At 44.9% G+C, this 15,752-nt stretch overlaps 1 protein-coding gene across 8 annotated transcripts in view; it reads right to left on the bottom strand.

Annotated features, from left to right (window-relative positions):
• TXNDC15 (thioredoxin domain containing 15) overlaps window positions 1-10,679 on the bottom strand; it is a 21,928-nt gene extending 11,249 nt beyond the window's left edge. The window contains exons 1-4 of one of the 8 annotated variants that reach the window (XM_028493256.2): window positions 10,478-10,561; window positions 9,951-10,004; window positions 3,117-3,186; window positions 1,775-2,262 (exon numbers count right to left, since the gene is read on the bottom strand). In XM_028493256.2, coding sequence (XP_028349057.1) covers window positions 1,775-2,262; window positions 3,117-3,186; window positions 9,951-10,004 — 612 coding nt within the window. In that variant the 5' untranslated portion in view covers window positions 10,478-10,561. The other 7 variants (XM_028493258.2, XM_028493257.2, XM_028493255.2 and 4 more) reach the window with 7 other exon arrangements.
• Window positions 10,680-15,752: the final 5,073 nt, after the last annotated feature.

Raw genomic sequence — 15,752 nt, 5'->3', positions numbered from 1 at the left:
AGAAGACATACAGATGGCCAAGAAGCACATGAAACGCTGCTCAACATCACTAATTATTAGAGAAATGCAAATCAAAACTACAGTGAGGTATCACCTCACACCGGTTAGAATGGGCATCATCAGAAAATCTACAAACAACAAATGCTGGAGAGGGTGTGGAGAAAAGGGGACCCTCCTGCACTGTTGGTGGGAACGTAAAAGAGAACAGTACGGACGTTCCTTAAAAAACTAAAAATAGAATTACCATATGACCCAGCAATCCCACTACTGGGCATATACCCAGAGAAAACCATAATTCAAAAAGTCACATGCACCCCAATGTTCATTGCAGCACTATTTACAATAGCCAGGTCATGGAAGCAACCTAAATGCCCATCGACCGACGAATGGATAAGGAAGATGTGGTACATATATACAATGGAATATTACTCAGCCATAAAAAGGACTGAAATTGGGTCATTTGTTGAGACGTGAATGGATCTAGAGACTGTCATACAGAGTGAAGTGAGTCACAAAAAGAAAAACAAATATCTTATATTAACGCATATATGTGGAACCTAGATAAATGGTACAGATGAACCGGTTTGCAGGGCAGAAACTGACACACAGATGTAGAGAACAAATGCATGGACACCAAGGGAGGAAAGTGGAGGCGGGGTGGTGGTGGTGGTGTGATGAATTGGGCGATTGGGATTGACATGTATACACTGATGTGTATAAAATTGATGACTAATAAGAACCTGCTGTATAAAAAATAAAAATAAATTAAAAAAAAAAACATACTTCGCAACCTAAGTGTCCATTGACAGATGAATGGATAAAGAAGATGTGGCACATATATACAATGCAATATTACTCAGCCATAAAAAGAAACGAAATTGAGTTATTTGTAATGAGGTGGAAGGACCTAGAGTCTGTCATACAGAGTGAAGTAAGTCAGAAAGAGAAAAACAAATCTAAAAAAAAAAAAAATGGTTCTGAAGAACCTAGGGGCAGGACAGGAATAAAGACACAGATGTAGAGAATGGACTTGAGGACATGGGAGGGGGAAGGATAAGCTGGGACGAAGTGAGAATAGCACTGACATATATACACTACCAAATGTATAATACACAGCTAGTGGGAAGCAGCCACATAGCACAGAGAGATCAGCTCGGTGCTTTGTGATCATCTAGAGGGGTGGGATAAGGAGGGTGGGAGAGAGACACACGAGGGAGGGGATATGGGGATATATATATATGTATAGCTGATTCACTTTGTTATACAGCAGAAACTAACACAACATTGTAAAGCAATTATACTCCAGTAAAGATGTTAAAAAAAAAAAGATATATATATATATATATATTGTATAAAACATACTTCTCAGGGACATGACTAGTCTAAACAATGCTAAATTACAATTTTAGTAATTCAGATATTTTATTTTTATGCCTCCATAACAAATACCTCATTCAGAAGAAGAATGCTATGATTCTGATACCAAGCACCTATCTGTCCACTGGGATTTTTATCATGAGACTTGGTGGTGAGATTAACCCAAGGCTGACTAGGTTTAGGCCTCCTAAAAAGCATATTTGACACTAGTTATATCTCCTCCTTTTTCTACAAACGTCACAGAAAGCCAGGTGAATTTTCACTGATGCAGCCATTAAATGCTATCCCACTTACAATATGATAAAGATTATGACTCGTCATTTGAAAGTTGATAGAGTATTAAATCGTAAAATCAATGTGCGGAAAAGGAGAAAAGCACTAAATACTTTTGTCTTACCTGTGACATATTTAAAATTTTCAGAGTGAAATTTTCTAATCCCGTCACATTTCTCTCCTCGCAGTTCACCTTCGGGGATTTCAGACTTTCGGTGGTGTTGGCGTCCTCTGTCGGGGGTGGGTCAGATTCCACCACTTCGGGCTCTGCGTAGTACTCCTCTTCTCTCTCCGGGAAGCTGGCTCCAGCGCTGTCCAGAGAGAAGAGGCTCTCCCGGGGGTTGCACCTTGAGTCCTCCTCCCCTCCAGCCCCGCAGGTGCCGCCGCTGGGCTCTGGGCTCAGTTTGTCCTCGGCTTCCCCAGGAATCACAGACAACATTACCATGTGTTCACCATCAGCGTCCAGCCCCAGCACTGCCTCGGCCTCTTCTGCAGACAGGTCCTGGCCCACTGGGTCACGGGAAGGCACCTCCTCACTCATGTACCCAGCCCCCACCTGGAATGGGTAAGCAGGCTGCTCCTCTGACCATAAGTGACCTCTTTTCTCTGCAACTAAAACATGCCACTATGTTCACAGTCACATCTAACTTCAAAATAAATGAATCCCAAAGAATTACAGTTCTCAAGTATGAAATTTTCCCCTCCACAGTAAAAAGTTACCTTCATTTTAAACTATCACAGAGCCACCCATCATTCTCCAGGTCATGAAGAAGATCACAAGGAGATACTAGATTAATGAATGCCAAGAAGTGGACAAACACATAGCTTCATGCAAAACCTGCTGTTTGCCATGCTGATTACAAGCAAAAACATTCCACTGCAGACATCCAATTAGGAAAATATAATACAAACACTTTAACAATTTAGTTTCTTTGATGAGACTATCCAAGAAAATAATGATGGCTTTATGGAAGATTCTACCATGGCAAAGCATCTTTGCACCCATTATAACAGCTCTGTGAGATGGGCAGCACAATGGTTATCATCCCGACTTAATAGATGAGGTACAGAGAGGTTCAGTGTAATGCCCAATGGCACACAGCCAGTAAGCAGCAGAGCCAGGTCTAAGAGCGAAGTCTTCTGACTGCTACTCCAGAGCGGGCCTTACCCTCCCCACATGATACCTGGGAGGGCTGCTGGGCCACACTGCCCGAAGAATGCTACTAGAGCCAGCTCCTACCCAGGGTGGCCTCTACAGCTGGCCTCTGCTCTCCTGCCTGCTGCCCTTGGGCTACTGCCCTCAGGAGAGCTAAAGGTGCACCAAGCAGAGCAGGGGCAGCAGCAGGGAGAAGAGGAGGAGGATTTTCCTCTCACTTTGGAGCCACTAGATGCGGCTTGGGCCAAAGGTTCAGGTAAGGGGAGAGTCCTGGGCAGTCTCATGCATCCATCCAGCAAGCTCCACTCACCTCTGTACAATGACTCCTGCCCTCCACCTCTCATGACCTCAACGACAACCGCCAGACTCCGAGCCAGGCACTGACCAGGGGAAACGAATGAGCCCAGTTGCACTCAGACAAGCCCACCATATGGCTGGGGAGCCACCAGCTGTATAATGAGCTCTGCATGCAAACAGCGTGTCTAGCAGAGTGTGAATGACCAACTGGCTTCAAAGCTGGGGAGGGATTTAGGAACTTCCTAAGGTATGCACATTTGTATAACGTCTCAAAGAATATCTCCACAGATGTTTGCAGATTCATTCAGCAATTCAAAAACACTCTCTGGGAATTTGCTTCAGGCTAAGTGGAATAACAGGAACCAGATTTACTCTCCCTCCTGAAACAACCCAAAAAACAGCCAAATATGTGAAACAACAGTTTCAGGAGACTAGCAATGAGACAACGAAGGACAGTGAACAGGAAGCAAATGAGAAGAGCCCTACAAATGCTCTAGCTTACTGCCCGAGAGAGTTCCTGCCCTGTCTCAGGGAGGGCCCAGCTAACTTCTCGAGTTGTGATGGAACTGAGGGTCCAGAAAGACCAAGAAGCTACAGTTTGCAGGACAGAATACTGGAGATGGGAGAGCTGCAGAAAGAGGACTCTGGAGATCTGTGGAGGGGGCCCCGCCTTGAGTATACTGGTCAGCATATGCCTGTAAGTGAACTACCCCAAGCCAGGGAAAGAACCACTCAAAGGGATTAGATGTAACAGTACCCAACAGCCACAGAAAGCTGGAAATAGTACCTGTCCCCACCCACTAGCCTGGGAAACCTCCTAAGTCACAGGGCACTGGGGAGAGTACGAGAAAGGGACTTGCCTCAGCAGTGGGGCCCAATTAACCCTAAAGTAAATACTGCTTTCATCTAGCAAACCTTAAAAGTGAGAATCAAACTGTGTTCAAGTAACTTAACTGTATCCAAGAACAAAGCTCAAGAATATTTATAGTAATACTAAAATATCTAGCACTCAACAAGGTAAAATTTACTTCTGCCATCCAATCAAAGATTACCAGGCATGCAAAGAAGCAGGGAAATTCTCCTCATTATCCATAAGGAGAATAATCAACCAAACCTGACCCAGAACTTGCACAGATGTCAGAATTATTAGATGAGGCTATCAAAACAGCAATAACTGCATTACACATGTTTTAAAAGTTAAGTAGATATAGAGAACATAAGATATAAAAAAAGACCCAAATCAAAATGCAAATCAAAACCACAATGAGATATCACCTCACACATGTTAGAATGGCTATTATCAAAAAGACAAGAAATGACAAATGTTGGTATGCATGCAGACAAAGGGGAACCCTTGTGCACTATCAGTGAGAATGTAAATTGGTGCAGCCACTAAGGAAAACAGTATGGAAGTTCCTCAAAAAATAAAAAATAGAACTACCATATGATCCAGCAATTCCACTTCTGGGCATTTATCCAAAGAAAATGAAAACACTCACTTGAAAAGGTACATGCACCCCCATGTTCACTGCAGCATTATTTACAAAAGCCAAGACATGGAAGCAATTGATGGATGCATAGATAAAGAAAATGTGAGATATATATACATATATTTGTGTGTGTACATATATATGTATATGTGTATATATATGTATATATATATATATATATATATAAAAAGAATATTATTCAGCCATTTAAAAACAGGAAATCTTGCCATTTACGACAACACGGACAGACCTTGAGGGCATTATGCTAAGTGAAATAACTCAGAGAAAGACAAATACTGTATTATCTCCCTTAAATGTGGAATCTAAAAACAAACAAACAACAACAAAAAAAACCACAAGCTCATACAGAAAACAGTTTGGTGGTTGACAGAGGTGGTGGGTAGGGGGTGGGCAAAATGGGTGAAGATGGTCAAAAAGTACAAACTTCCAGTTATAAAATAAGTAAGTCATGGGGATATAATGCACAGCATGGTAACTATAGTTAATTATACTATATTGTATATTTGAAAGTTGCTAAGAGAGTAGTAAGAGAGTGCTAAGAGACTACTAAGAGGTAGTCTTAAAAGGTCTCGCCCAGGGGCTACCCTGGTGGCGCAGTGGTTGAGAATCTGCCTGCTGATGCAGGGGACACGGGTTCGTGCGCCGGTCTGGGAGGATCCCACATGCCGCGGAGCGGCTGGGCCCATGAGCCATGGCCGCTGAGCGTGCACGTCTGGAGCCTGTGCTCCGCAGCGGGAGAGGCCACAGTGGTGAAAGGCCCGCGTACCGCAAAAAAAAAAAAAAAAAAAAAAAAAAGTCTCATCCAAAGAAAAAAATTTTATAACTGTGTGTGATGGTGGATTTTAACCAGACTTATTGTGGTGATCATTTTACAATATATATATATATCGAATGATTATGTTGTACAACTGCAAAATATATATCAAATGATTATGTTGTACAACTGAAACTACTATAATGTTATATATCAATTATATCTCAATAATAATTTTTTTAAAGACCCAAATTATACTTCTAGCAATGAAAATTACAAGGTCTGAGATGAAAACTGCACTGGATGGGATTCATAGCAGATTAGACATTACAGAAGAAAAGAGTAGTTAACTTAAGGCATAACAATAGAACACATACAAAATGAAACACACAATGAAAAAACGAATCCACCCCCAAATTAAGAGTGACAGTGAGCTGTGGGACAATTTCAAGTGGTCTCATGTACAGATAATTGGAGTACCCCAAAGAGAGAAGTAAATGGGGGAAAGCAGAAAAAGTAATTGAAGAAACAATAACCGAAAACTTTACAAACCTGATCAAAACTATAAATCCATAGATCCAAGAAGCTCAACAAAGTACACCAAGATACACCATAATCTAACTGATCAACACCAGTGACAAAGAAAAAATCTTAAAAGCAGCTGGAGAAAAAAGACACGCTATGTACAGACGAACAAAGATAAGGATGACAGCAGATTTCTCATTGGAAACAATGCAAGCAAGAAGGGCAGCATCTTTAAAGGACTGAAAGGAAAAAAACTATAAACCTAGAATTCTATACCCAGCAAAAATATCTTTCAAAAACAAAGGCAAAATAAATATGTTTTCAGACATACAAAAGCTGAAACAATTCATAACCAGCAGACCTACATGACAAGAATCTGAAATGAACTTCTTCAGGCAATAGAAAAATGATACCAGTTGGAAATGTGGACTCACACAAAAGAATGAATAGCACCAGAAATGGTAACTACATAAATAAGTATATACAATTCTTTCTGAAAGTCTAGCTCTGAAGGGGAAAAGAAAGACCCGGTAGTTGTTATGGGCAGGCAGGGGGCTAAGGGAAATTTTCTTTTTGGTTTTTAGGACACAGGAGAAATTTAAGGATATATAAAGCTCATGGGAAAGTGAGTAAGCAGGGAGAGGTGACAGTACAGGTTAGAGAGGGCAGAGTACAGGGCTTGAGAAGCAAGGTAGGTCCTTGACAGAAGAGGGTCAAGCACTTCTTTGCCTATGACCTAGAGAAGGGGCTGGGTGCCTGGGCAAGGAGCTCTGTCAATGGCGTGCGGATGGCAGTCTTTCTGTAGCCTTTGGTTGATAAACATGTACTGCTTGTATAATCATAAGTAAAAACAAACAAACATGTTTACTAGATCGTCTTTAAGACAGAGCAGGAAATGAAGCCAGAGAGGCTAAAAGTCTGGAGAAGAACAAAGGGTGCCAGATTTGGGAACCAACTCTACTCCCAAATGCACCAGCTCTGCAGAGATCTTCTCTCTCTGAACCTAATCAACATTCTAGGTCCTCTAAAGTAAATGGAGAATGCCAATATCCTAAAAGAATCTCAAGAGAAAAAAATCAGGGCACAAAATAGAATCTGGTTCTTCTGATCACCTTCATGTAAAACTGGATAGATGTCCCTTACAGAAAATCAAAAGGAAGTCTGAGTGATGCAGAGAGCTAGAATTTTGAGTCAGGAGTATTGTTTTTCCCTCCTGTGAAGATATTTAAGTAGAGAGGACAAATTAAGAACAACAAAAAAATTCTCACACCCTCAGGTACCATTTTTTTCATTTAAGCATTGGGAAGACAGGAAATATTGAATTATTCCACTCTAAGAAATGACCTACCGTGTGAGAACCATTGAACCCTCCCATGGTAATGCTCCTTTTAAAAGAGATTGCTTCTCAATGTCAATAATCTGATTATAGTTTGAGCCATGCATAAAGTGGAAATTATTGCACTATTGGCAGCAAGGAATATGTTTGGAGAACAGGGGCGAGGGCACCACTCCAACTCTGCCAAGGAGCCCTAGCCTGGGTCAGCTCCTTCATACCCTTCCAATTGTTCTCAAAAGACTCTCTACCAGCCACAGGTTTTTTTTCATAATGGCTTCTGTGGCAGGGGAGCCAACTGGGGAGGACCAAAAACAGCTGGGGGTTAGAGGGGCAGCAACCCGTACTTTCCATAGGAAATTTTCAGTGTGTGCATCTAACAAATGGAGAAAATACCACTGAAATGCAGACATTCATAGGGCTCCCATGCAGATTAAATGAGAAAAGACGTATATGGCCCCTGGCACATGGTAAGCACTCCATAAATGGCTACAGTGATGGTGATGATGATGATGATGATAATGGTTATGACTGATGTTTACAATTCAAAGAGATGGACGGGAACCACAACTAGGTCCTATTAATTCCTCTGCTAAATACACTCTGGATCCATCCACTTCTCCCAACCCACTCACACCCCTCACCCCAGGCCACAGTCATCTCTCACTTGGACAACTGCTGCAACCACCAAAATGGTCTTCCTGGTTGGCCCTCTACCCACTCTCCAAACCCTTCTTCTCACAGCATCCAAGTGAAACTGAAAGTCAAAGGCAAATGTGATCATGTCACTCCCCTGCTAAAACCCTTTCAATGGCTTCCCCCTACCCTGTGAATGAATCCATGCTCTGTAGCATGACTACCAGGCCCGAGGTGATAAGGCCTCTGTCCATAATCCCAACAGGTGCCACTAGACATTTCTGGTCCCTGATCACTCACACCCTCCTCCCCCTACCTCAGAACTGTCCTGAGGGCTGTTTCTCTGCCAGGAGCCCTACCTCCACTCCCTCTCTTCTTCTGGCTAATCTGACACATCCTTCAGATCTCACCCTAAACTTCACCTCTGTAAGGTGAACTTCACCCTCCTAGACCCTCACACCAGAAGGGTCTCCCATTACAGCATTCCATAATGCCCTGGGGCTCTCCTTGAAGCATTTTCCACTCTTGTGGAAAATTTACTTAATTATTTGTGGTCATTTAATGCCTGCCTTCCCCATCAGACAGGAGGGTGGGCGTATTTCTTTGCTTGCTCTCCATTGCACCCAGAGTGCCTAACAGAGCATATGACATATGACAGGTGCTCAGTCAGAATCTGCTAGTTGACTGTCTAGTGAAGACAGGTGTGGGGTGTTAAAGTCCGGGGTTGGCACCCGTTCCTTGACACCTGGACAGCACTGCAACCTCCAGTTGCTAATTTGCCAGTGGTATCCTCTGCAGAAAAAAAGCCTTGGATTTTCAGCCACCCCCAAAAAGAACCAGCTGGTGAAGCTTCCTCAGTCCTCACCCCATTCATGGCCTGGCCATGATGACCAGTGACCCACCCCATGGCTGGTGTTATCCTCAGGTCTGTATGATGTGACCCTCCCTGCCAGGTAGGCTCACACTGACTGCCGAATCAGCCAGGGTTCTGCCAGGAAACAGCACATGCAACTTGGACAATTGGAGGAGAACTTAATAAAGGTACCTCCAACATGTGAACTGGGTGTAGAGAAACCAAAAGCAATGGTAAGGAATCCCAGGGTCAATAACAGCAGAGGGGGAGCCAGTTACCACTCATAGACCTTAAGAGTCCAGAGGCAGAAACCTTGAAGCAGAGAGGACAGCCTTCTGGAAGCTCTAACTTTCAGTGGAGGGACACAGCCAACCTGCGATATCCCCAAGGTAGGGAGCTGAGAGAATCAATACCCTGACCTCACTCTCCCTTCATGCCAACACAACAGAAGCCAGAAGACAGAAGAGCCAGTTGTTTATTCCATACAGGACAGCTACTCAGGGCACAGAGCAAGGTGGAGAAGGCTGAAGAATGATCTGAGAGACAAACAGAAGATATCCAGCACATGCTGTCCCCTCTCTGAGGCTGGTGGTTAAGTGTAGCGACAGAGAAGTGTAGTATAGAGGTTTGACTGTGAGGTCAGGCAGACAGAGGCTTGAATTGTAGCTTCTCAACTTCTGCTGTTGGACCTTGGTAAAAGACTTAGGGAATGCTGAGTCTCAGTTTACTTATCTATCAAATGGGGACAATAACAACATACATTTCATAAGCATTTAAAGGTTAAATAAGATGATGCTCAAAAAGCACTAAGCACACTGCCTGGCACATAATGAGTGTTTTCATTACTTTTCATTACTCAGCAAGCCGGCTGCCCTGCCTCTTTCCAGGACACGGGAGGGAAAGGAAAGATCTTTGTATTCCTGCTAAGTTTTGAACGACAAGAAAGGCCAAAGGGTCTGGACTTTAATAGGGCTCTGCGGAGTGGGGCGAAGAAGCAATGGGAATAAGGCCTCCACTCCTGGGCCCAGCCATGCCTCCAGGTGGCTGCCTTCCCCACGGAGGGACCCTGAGAGCATGCTCTGGCAAGCAGCAAGTTACCCTGGGAGTCTGCTGTGTTTTTCTCATCTGTCCTTCACAGGCACCTGAGCAAGAGTGACCTTCTTACGAAAGTAGTCCAGCAGGGTGCAAAGTAAAGCGTGGGCTTTGCAGTTAGAGATACAGGCTCTGCCAATTACCAGAATCGCAAACGTAGGCAGATTACTCAGCCTCTCTGAGCTCAGCATCTTCATCTGTAAAACACGGATATTCACGGAATCTATCTCATAGGATCGGTGGGAGGGCTAAATAAGATAATGCTAGAAAGCACTATGCACAGTTCCTGGCTCCTAATAAGGGCACCATAGAGGTCGGCTATACGTTATGATAATTATCATTAATAATAAAGTGCTCAGCACATGGGGGTACACCTCAGTAAGCGCTAATACACGATTCCTCCCGACTGAGTCACCTGCTCAGGGGCCTGAACATGGCCCGGGCATCCCGCCCCGCCGCCCCCTACCCCGGACCGCGAGCGGGGACCACCGGGGAAAGGAGGTCGGGATAACCCGGGGAGAGGCGCTCTAGGGGGCGCCAGGAAGAGGCGAGGCGCGCAGTGCGGGCCTTCGCGCAGGTAAAAGAGCGTCGCCCGGGTAGACAGCCACCTCGCCGGTCATTTCACGCACAGCCGCCCGCGCCGCCGCCCACGGCCCCAGCCCGCACTCACCCTCCTGGCCGCGGGCGGGAGGCCCCAGCACCCACAGCAGTACCTGCCACCAGCCAAGGAGCCGCATGGTGCGCGGCGGGCAGCGGCCCCACGACCCAGGCCGAAGGGCAACCAGCGCACAACGACGCGAGTCGCGCTCCTTGCAGGAGGAGAGCCCGGGAGCGTGGGCGCGGCCCCGCTCCGCCATCTTGGCACCTGGCAGCTGCCGCGGGCGCCATCTTGGAGCCGGGCGGCCGCCTCTGGTCTCTGGCCTGTGCCGTGCGGCTCGGGGCTGTTTAGGAGCCAAGCGCCCGCCGTCTCAGGTCTTTTCGAAGTTTCCTGACCCTCAGGTCCTGGCGGGGTTCCGGCAGAGGCCCGTTGCCCTCTTTCTTCACCCGGCAATCGGGGCCGGGCGGCCGGCAGCACACTCTGCGCCCGCCCAGCGCTTCGTTCCCGGGCCAGAAAGGCCCGGAAGCGTCCTCCTGGAGTGCCCCATCCAGGGTCAGATCCCTTTCCTCACCCATATTATCCTTCCCAGGTTGCCAGATAAAACACAGGATGCCCAGTTAAATTTGAATTTCACATAAACAGCGAATAATTTTTACTATAAGAGACCGACCGAGGCTAGGCTGCGGTAGTTTTGCTATAGTAAATTTTCTAGTGGTTCCAGAAGGATCTGACACAGTGGACAACATGGGTGGAAGAGCCCACATTCTTGATCCTTACATTCATCTTTTGGCCAACAACCTCCCTCTCCCCCAACAGTGTAGTAGCAAATATTTTCTTCTTTAAATTATTCTCTCCCATACCCTCCATACTGGTTTTGAAGTTCATGATAAAGCCAATGGGACAGAGGATTAAGGGGATTTAGGCTTAATGAAAAGGAGGCTGATTTGACTCATCTGGACACTCCAACGTGGATGCTCTGTGGTTACAACTCCTTCCTTTTTGTTATGTCCTTTTCCCTCTCTGTGTTTGTGTTTTGGTTGGTTGTTTGGACAGATGCACTTACAGATGTTAGACTTGTTGCCTTTCGATAAATACTATATATACACTCTCTGATGGAAACTCAATAAATACAGCCAACAGGATAGAATGCGAATTTGACTGTCTCACCACCAGATGGCACATGCACTTATTTGCAGTGAGAAAATTGCATTCAGGTTTGAAACTTTGATTTTACTTTCGTTTCTGGGGGTAAAAAAGTTGACATCATCCTCTTCCTTTGGCTGGGATGAACTCTAGGCACGAACACCATACAGCCTGAGGATTGTTCATACAAAAATCTGATAATAATTGGAATTGTTCTTCACAGCTATACATCTGCACTCCTGGTGTTTTGTCCCGCTTGATAGGTTTGCCTAAATTTTTTTAATCTATTGAGTCATGAGGACCTCTTTGTCTCTCTCCCTCCCTCTCTCTCATCAACAGACAAGTATTTACTTTCATTTAGATCACTGTGGCAAAGTGTATATTCCAAAGCTTGCCACAAAAATATTCCCCATCCCACATGCTGCTGTGCAACGTAATTTTGCCACTAGGTAGAATCTAATTCCCCTCCCCTTGAAGCTGGGTGGTCCCGTGATTCACATATAACCAAGAGAATGTGGCAGTGTATGAAATGATCCTGTATGACTTCTGAGGCGACACAGCTTTATCCTTTTTTGCTGGAAGGTTTGCACAGGCGTTCTGAGCCACGAAGTAAGTAGATGGACTGTCCTGAGGCTGTATGCTCTGAGGAAGTTCAAACTAGCTTGCATAGGGAAGCCGTGACACTTCAAGAAGAGAGATGCCCACCATCACCAGCTGAGCCTGGCCCCATTCTGTTGCAGCTTCGGCAACCATTGGACTACTACTGCCTGAGAGACCATAGCCAGAGATGCACAGCTTGAGCTCTTTCCAAATTCCTGACCCACAGAAACAAATTTTTAAAATGTCATTTAAAAAATGGTTCTGGGGCTTCCCTGGTGGCGCAGTCGTTGAGAGTCCGCCTGCCGATGCAGGGGACATGGGTTCGTGCCCCGGTCCGGGAAGATCCCACATGCCACGGAGCGGCTGGGCCCGTGAGCCATGGCCGCTGAGCCTGCGTGTCTGGAGGCTGTGCTCCGCAACGGGAGAGGCCACAAGAGTGAGAGGCCCGCGTACCGCAACAACAAAAGGTTCTGAAGAACCTAGGGGCAGGACAGGAATAAAGATGCAGACGTAGAGAATGGACTTGAGGACAAAGGGAGGGGGACGAGTAAGCTGGGATGAAGTGAGAGAGTGGCATGGACTTATATATACTACCAAAAGTAAAATAGATAGCTAGTGGGAAGCAGCCGCATAGCACAGGGAGATCAGCTCAGTGCTTTGTGTCCACCTAGAGGGGTGGGATAGGGAGGGTGGGATAGGGAGGGTGGGAGGGAGACGCAACAGAGAAGGGGATATGGGGATATGTGTATACGTATGGCTGATTCACTTTGTTGTAAAGCAGAAGCTAACACACCATTGTAGAGCAATTATACTCCAATAAAGATGTTGAGGGGCTTCCCCTACACAAATTACATGGCAGTTCACCTGGGGCATTAGATTTAAAGATGTTGAAAAAAATTGTTATTTTAAGTCACAAAGTTTTTGGTGATTTTTTTAAATAGAATAGATAACTGGATTGTGTTATTTTGTAATGTAATACCTTTAATCTGGAGAGGATATTTAATTAATTTAATAAACCAAAACTTTGGTCATGTATTCACATATTCTTCCAAGCTCCTTTCCTGTCTTTATCATTTTAATTTTGTATTTTGATGGACTTAAGATGACCCAATGTACTCATTATTATTTCATCAATACTGGATATGCTTTGCAGCTATAACAAAAGAAGATTAAACTAAGCTCCTTCAATAATTAAGTAGCCTCCCAAGATATTTAAGAGACTTGTGTCCTGAAGCACAAGGTAGATCAGGCAATATATAATAGTTAAGAAAACTCTAAAAAAAAAAAAAATCACAGGCCATACCCTAAGTTTCATTCCTAATCAAAACCATGCTTTACTTTGATGTACATGAGATGCTACCTGGCATAATCACAAGTATAAACCTCAACTGTAAAACAAGGAGACCTCTGCATTTCTTTTTTTTTTTTTAATGTTTTCTTTTTTAAATTTTTTATTTATTTTATTTATTTAGTTTTGGCTGCGTTGGGTCTTCGTTGCTGTGCGCAGGCTTTGTCTAGTTGCGGAGAGCGGGGGCTACTCTTCGTTGCAGTGCGCGGGCTTCTCAATGCGGTGGCTTCTCGTGTTGCGGAGCACGGGCTCTAGAGCGCAGGCTCAGTAGTTGTGGCGCACGGGCTTAGTTGCTCCGCAGCATGTGGAATCTTCCCGTACCAGGGCTCGAACGCCTGTCCCCTGCATTGGCAGGTAGATTCTTAACCACTGCTCCACCAGGGAAGCCAGCATGTGGGATCTTCCCGTACCAGGGCTCGAACGCCTGTCCCCTGCATTGGCAGGTAGATTCTTAACCACTGCTCCACCAGGGAAGCCACGACCTCTGCATTTCTGATCTGGGTATTAAGCCCTTGGCATTTATGATTTCACTCAGATGGCTTTCTCCCAGAGATATCATTCTTATTTGACCCATTAGGAAACTAAAGCCAGAGAAAATGACTCAGTGTCACATAGGGAGTTTCTGACAGAGCTGAAGCTAGAATATCAATCTGAATTCAAAACTTTTTACACTGATATACAACAAATAACCCATTTCAAATGTTATCACACTGTTAACCAATACTTCATTATAGCTTGTGTAATAAATGTTAGATTTAACTAAATTGATTGTGTTTAAAAGCTAATGAGAAGGATCCTACTGAGAGAGGTTTCAGATACAGGAGAGAGGATAATTTCTGAGGAAAAAGTACAGTGGGATCCAAAGAGGGATAAACTAGAGACAGTAAGAGGAATATTTCCTCCATTGTAATAGGAGGAAAGGATGAATGCAGATAAGCTATTTTCTCTGTCAAAAAGAAAGGTGGTCTGATGAGAGAGAGCATGTGGTGATCTAAGTATCTAAGGAGAGTGGAGAGTGGAAATCTGAAATAACCTAAATAAAGAATGGCATGAGAGCTGACTAAGGATACTACTAAGATAGTGTTGGGGATCCAGCTGTAGTCGCAAAGCAGGAATTTATAGTGGCAAATGGCACAGTTAAGCATTTTTCTCCAATAGCATTTAGCAGCTCTGGAGTAAAAGGGAGCCAAAATTAGCCCAGAGTTAGTGTTTTGCCAGGCTTGCATGATGGAAAGTCCGCGGCGGGGTGTAGGGAGGAGTTAGTTGAAGATAATGATAGTTGCTAATGTCCTTCTCGGTATAGTTGTGTCTTAACATCATTTTGAAAGGGAAATCTTATGAGTTGGTTATTCCTTAGGTACATGAGTACTTAGTATAACCTAACAATCATGTACAATCAGTGTATTGATTATCTAGTGTTGCATAACAAATTACCCAAAACTTTGTCTTAAAATAGTAATAATCATTTATTATCGCACACCATTTATGTGGGTAAGGAATTCAGAAATGGCTTAGCTGGGTGGTTCTAGCTCAGGATCTCTCATGAGATTGCAATCAAGATGTTGGCTTGGGCTGCAGTTATTTGTAGGCTTGACTGGGACTGGAAGATCTGCTTCCAAGATGGCAAGTTGACACTGACTGTTGGGAGGATGGCTCAGTTCTTAACCATGTGGATCTCTCCATAGGAGAGTTTCTTTGTTCTAATGATATGACAGATGGCTTCCCCCAGACCAAGTGATCAAAGGGAGCAATGCTAAATGCAGTCTATTATGTCCTAGACTCAAAAATCACACATCGGGACTTCCCTGGTGGCGCAGTGGTTAAGAATCCGCCTGCCAATGCAGGGAACATGGGTTCGATCCCTGGTCCAGGAAGATCCCACATGCCACAGAGCAACTAATCCCATGTGCCACAACTACTGAGCCCGCGAGCCACAACTACTGAGCCCGCATGACTACTGAGACTAAGCTCCAGAGCCCGCGAGCCACAACTACTGAGCCCGCATGCCACAACTACTGAAGCCCATGTGCCTAGAGCCTGTGCTCCGCAATGAGAGAAGCCACCGCAATGAGAAGCCCATGCGCCACAACTAGAGAAAGCCCGCACACAGCAACAAAGACCCAATGCAGCCAAAAATAAATAAATAAAATAAATTTTGAAAAAGAAATCACGGGCCTCCCTGGTGGCACAGTGGTTGCGCGTCCGCCTGCCGATGCAGGGGAACCGGGTTCGCGCCCCGGTATGGGAGGATCCCAC

Source organism: Physeter macrocephalus, chromosome 8 (genome assembly GCF_002837175.3).
Source record: "Physeter macrocephalus isolate SW-GA chromosome 8, ASM283717v5, whole genome shotgun sequence".
NCBI lineage: Eukaryota > Metazoa > Chordata > Mammalia > Artiodactyla > Physeteridae > Physeter > Physeter macrocephalus.
The sequence above is the reverse complement of the archived record's forward strand: the minus strand, read 5'-3'. Positions and strand labels throughout refer to the sequence as shown.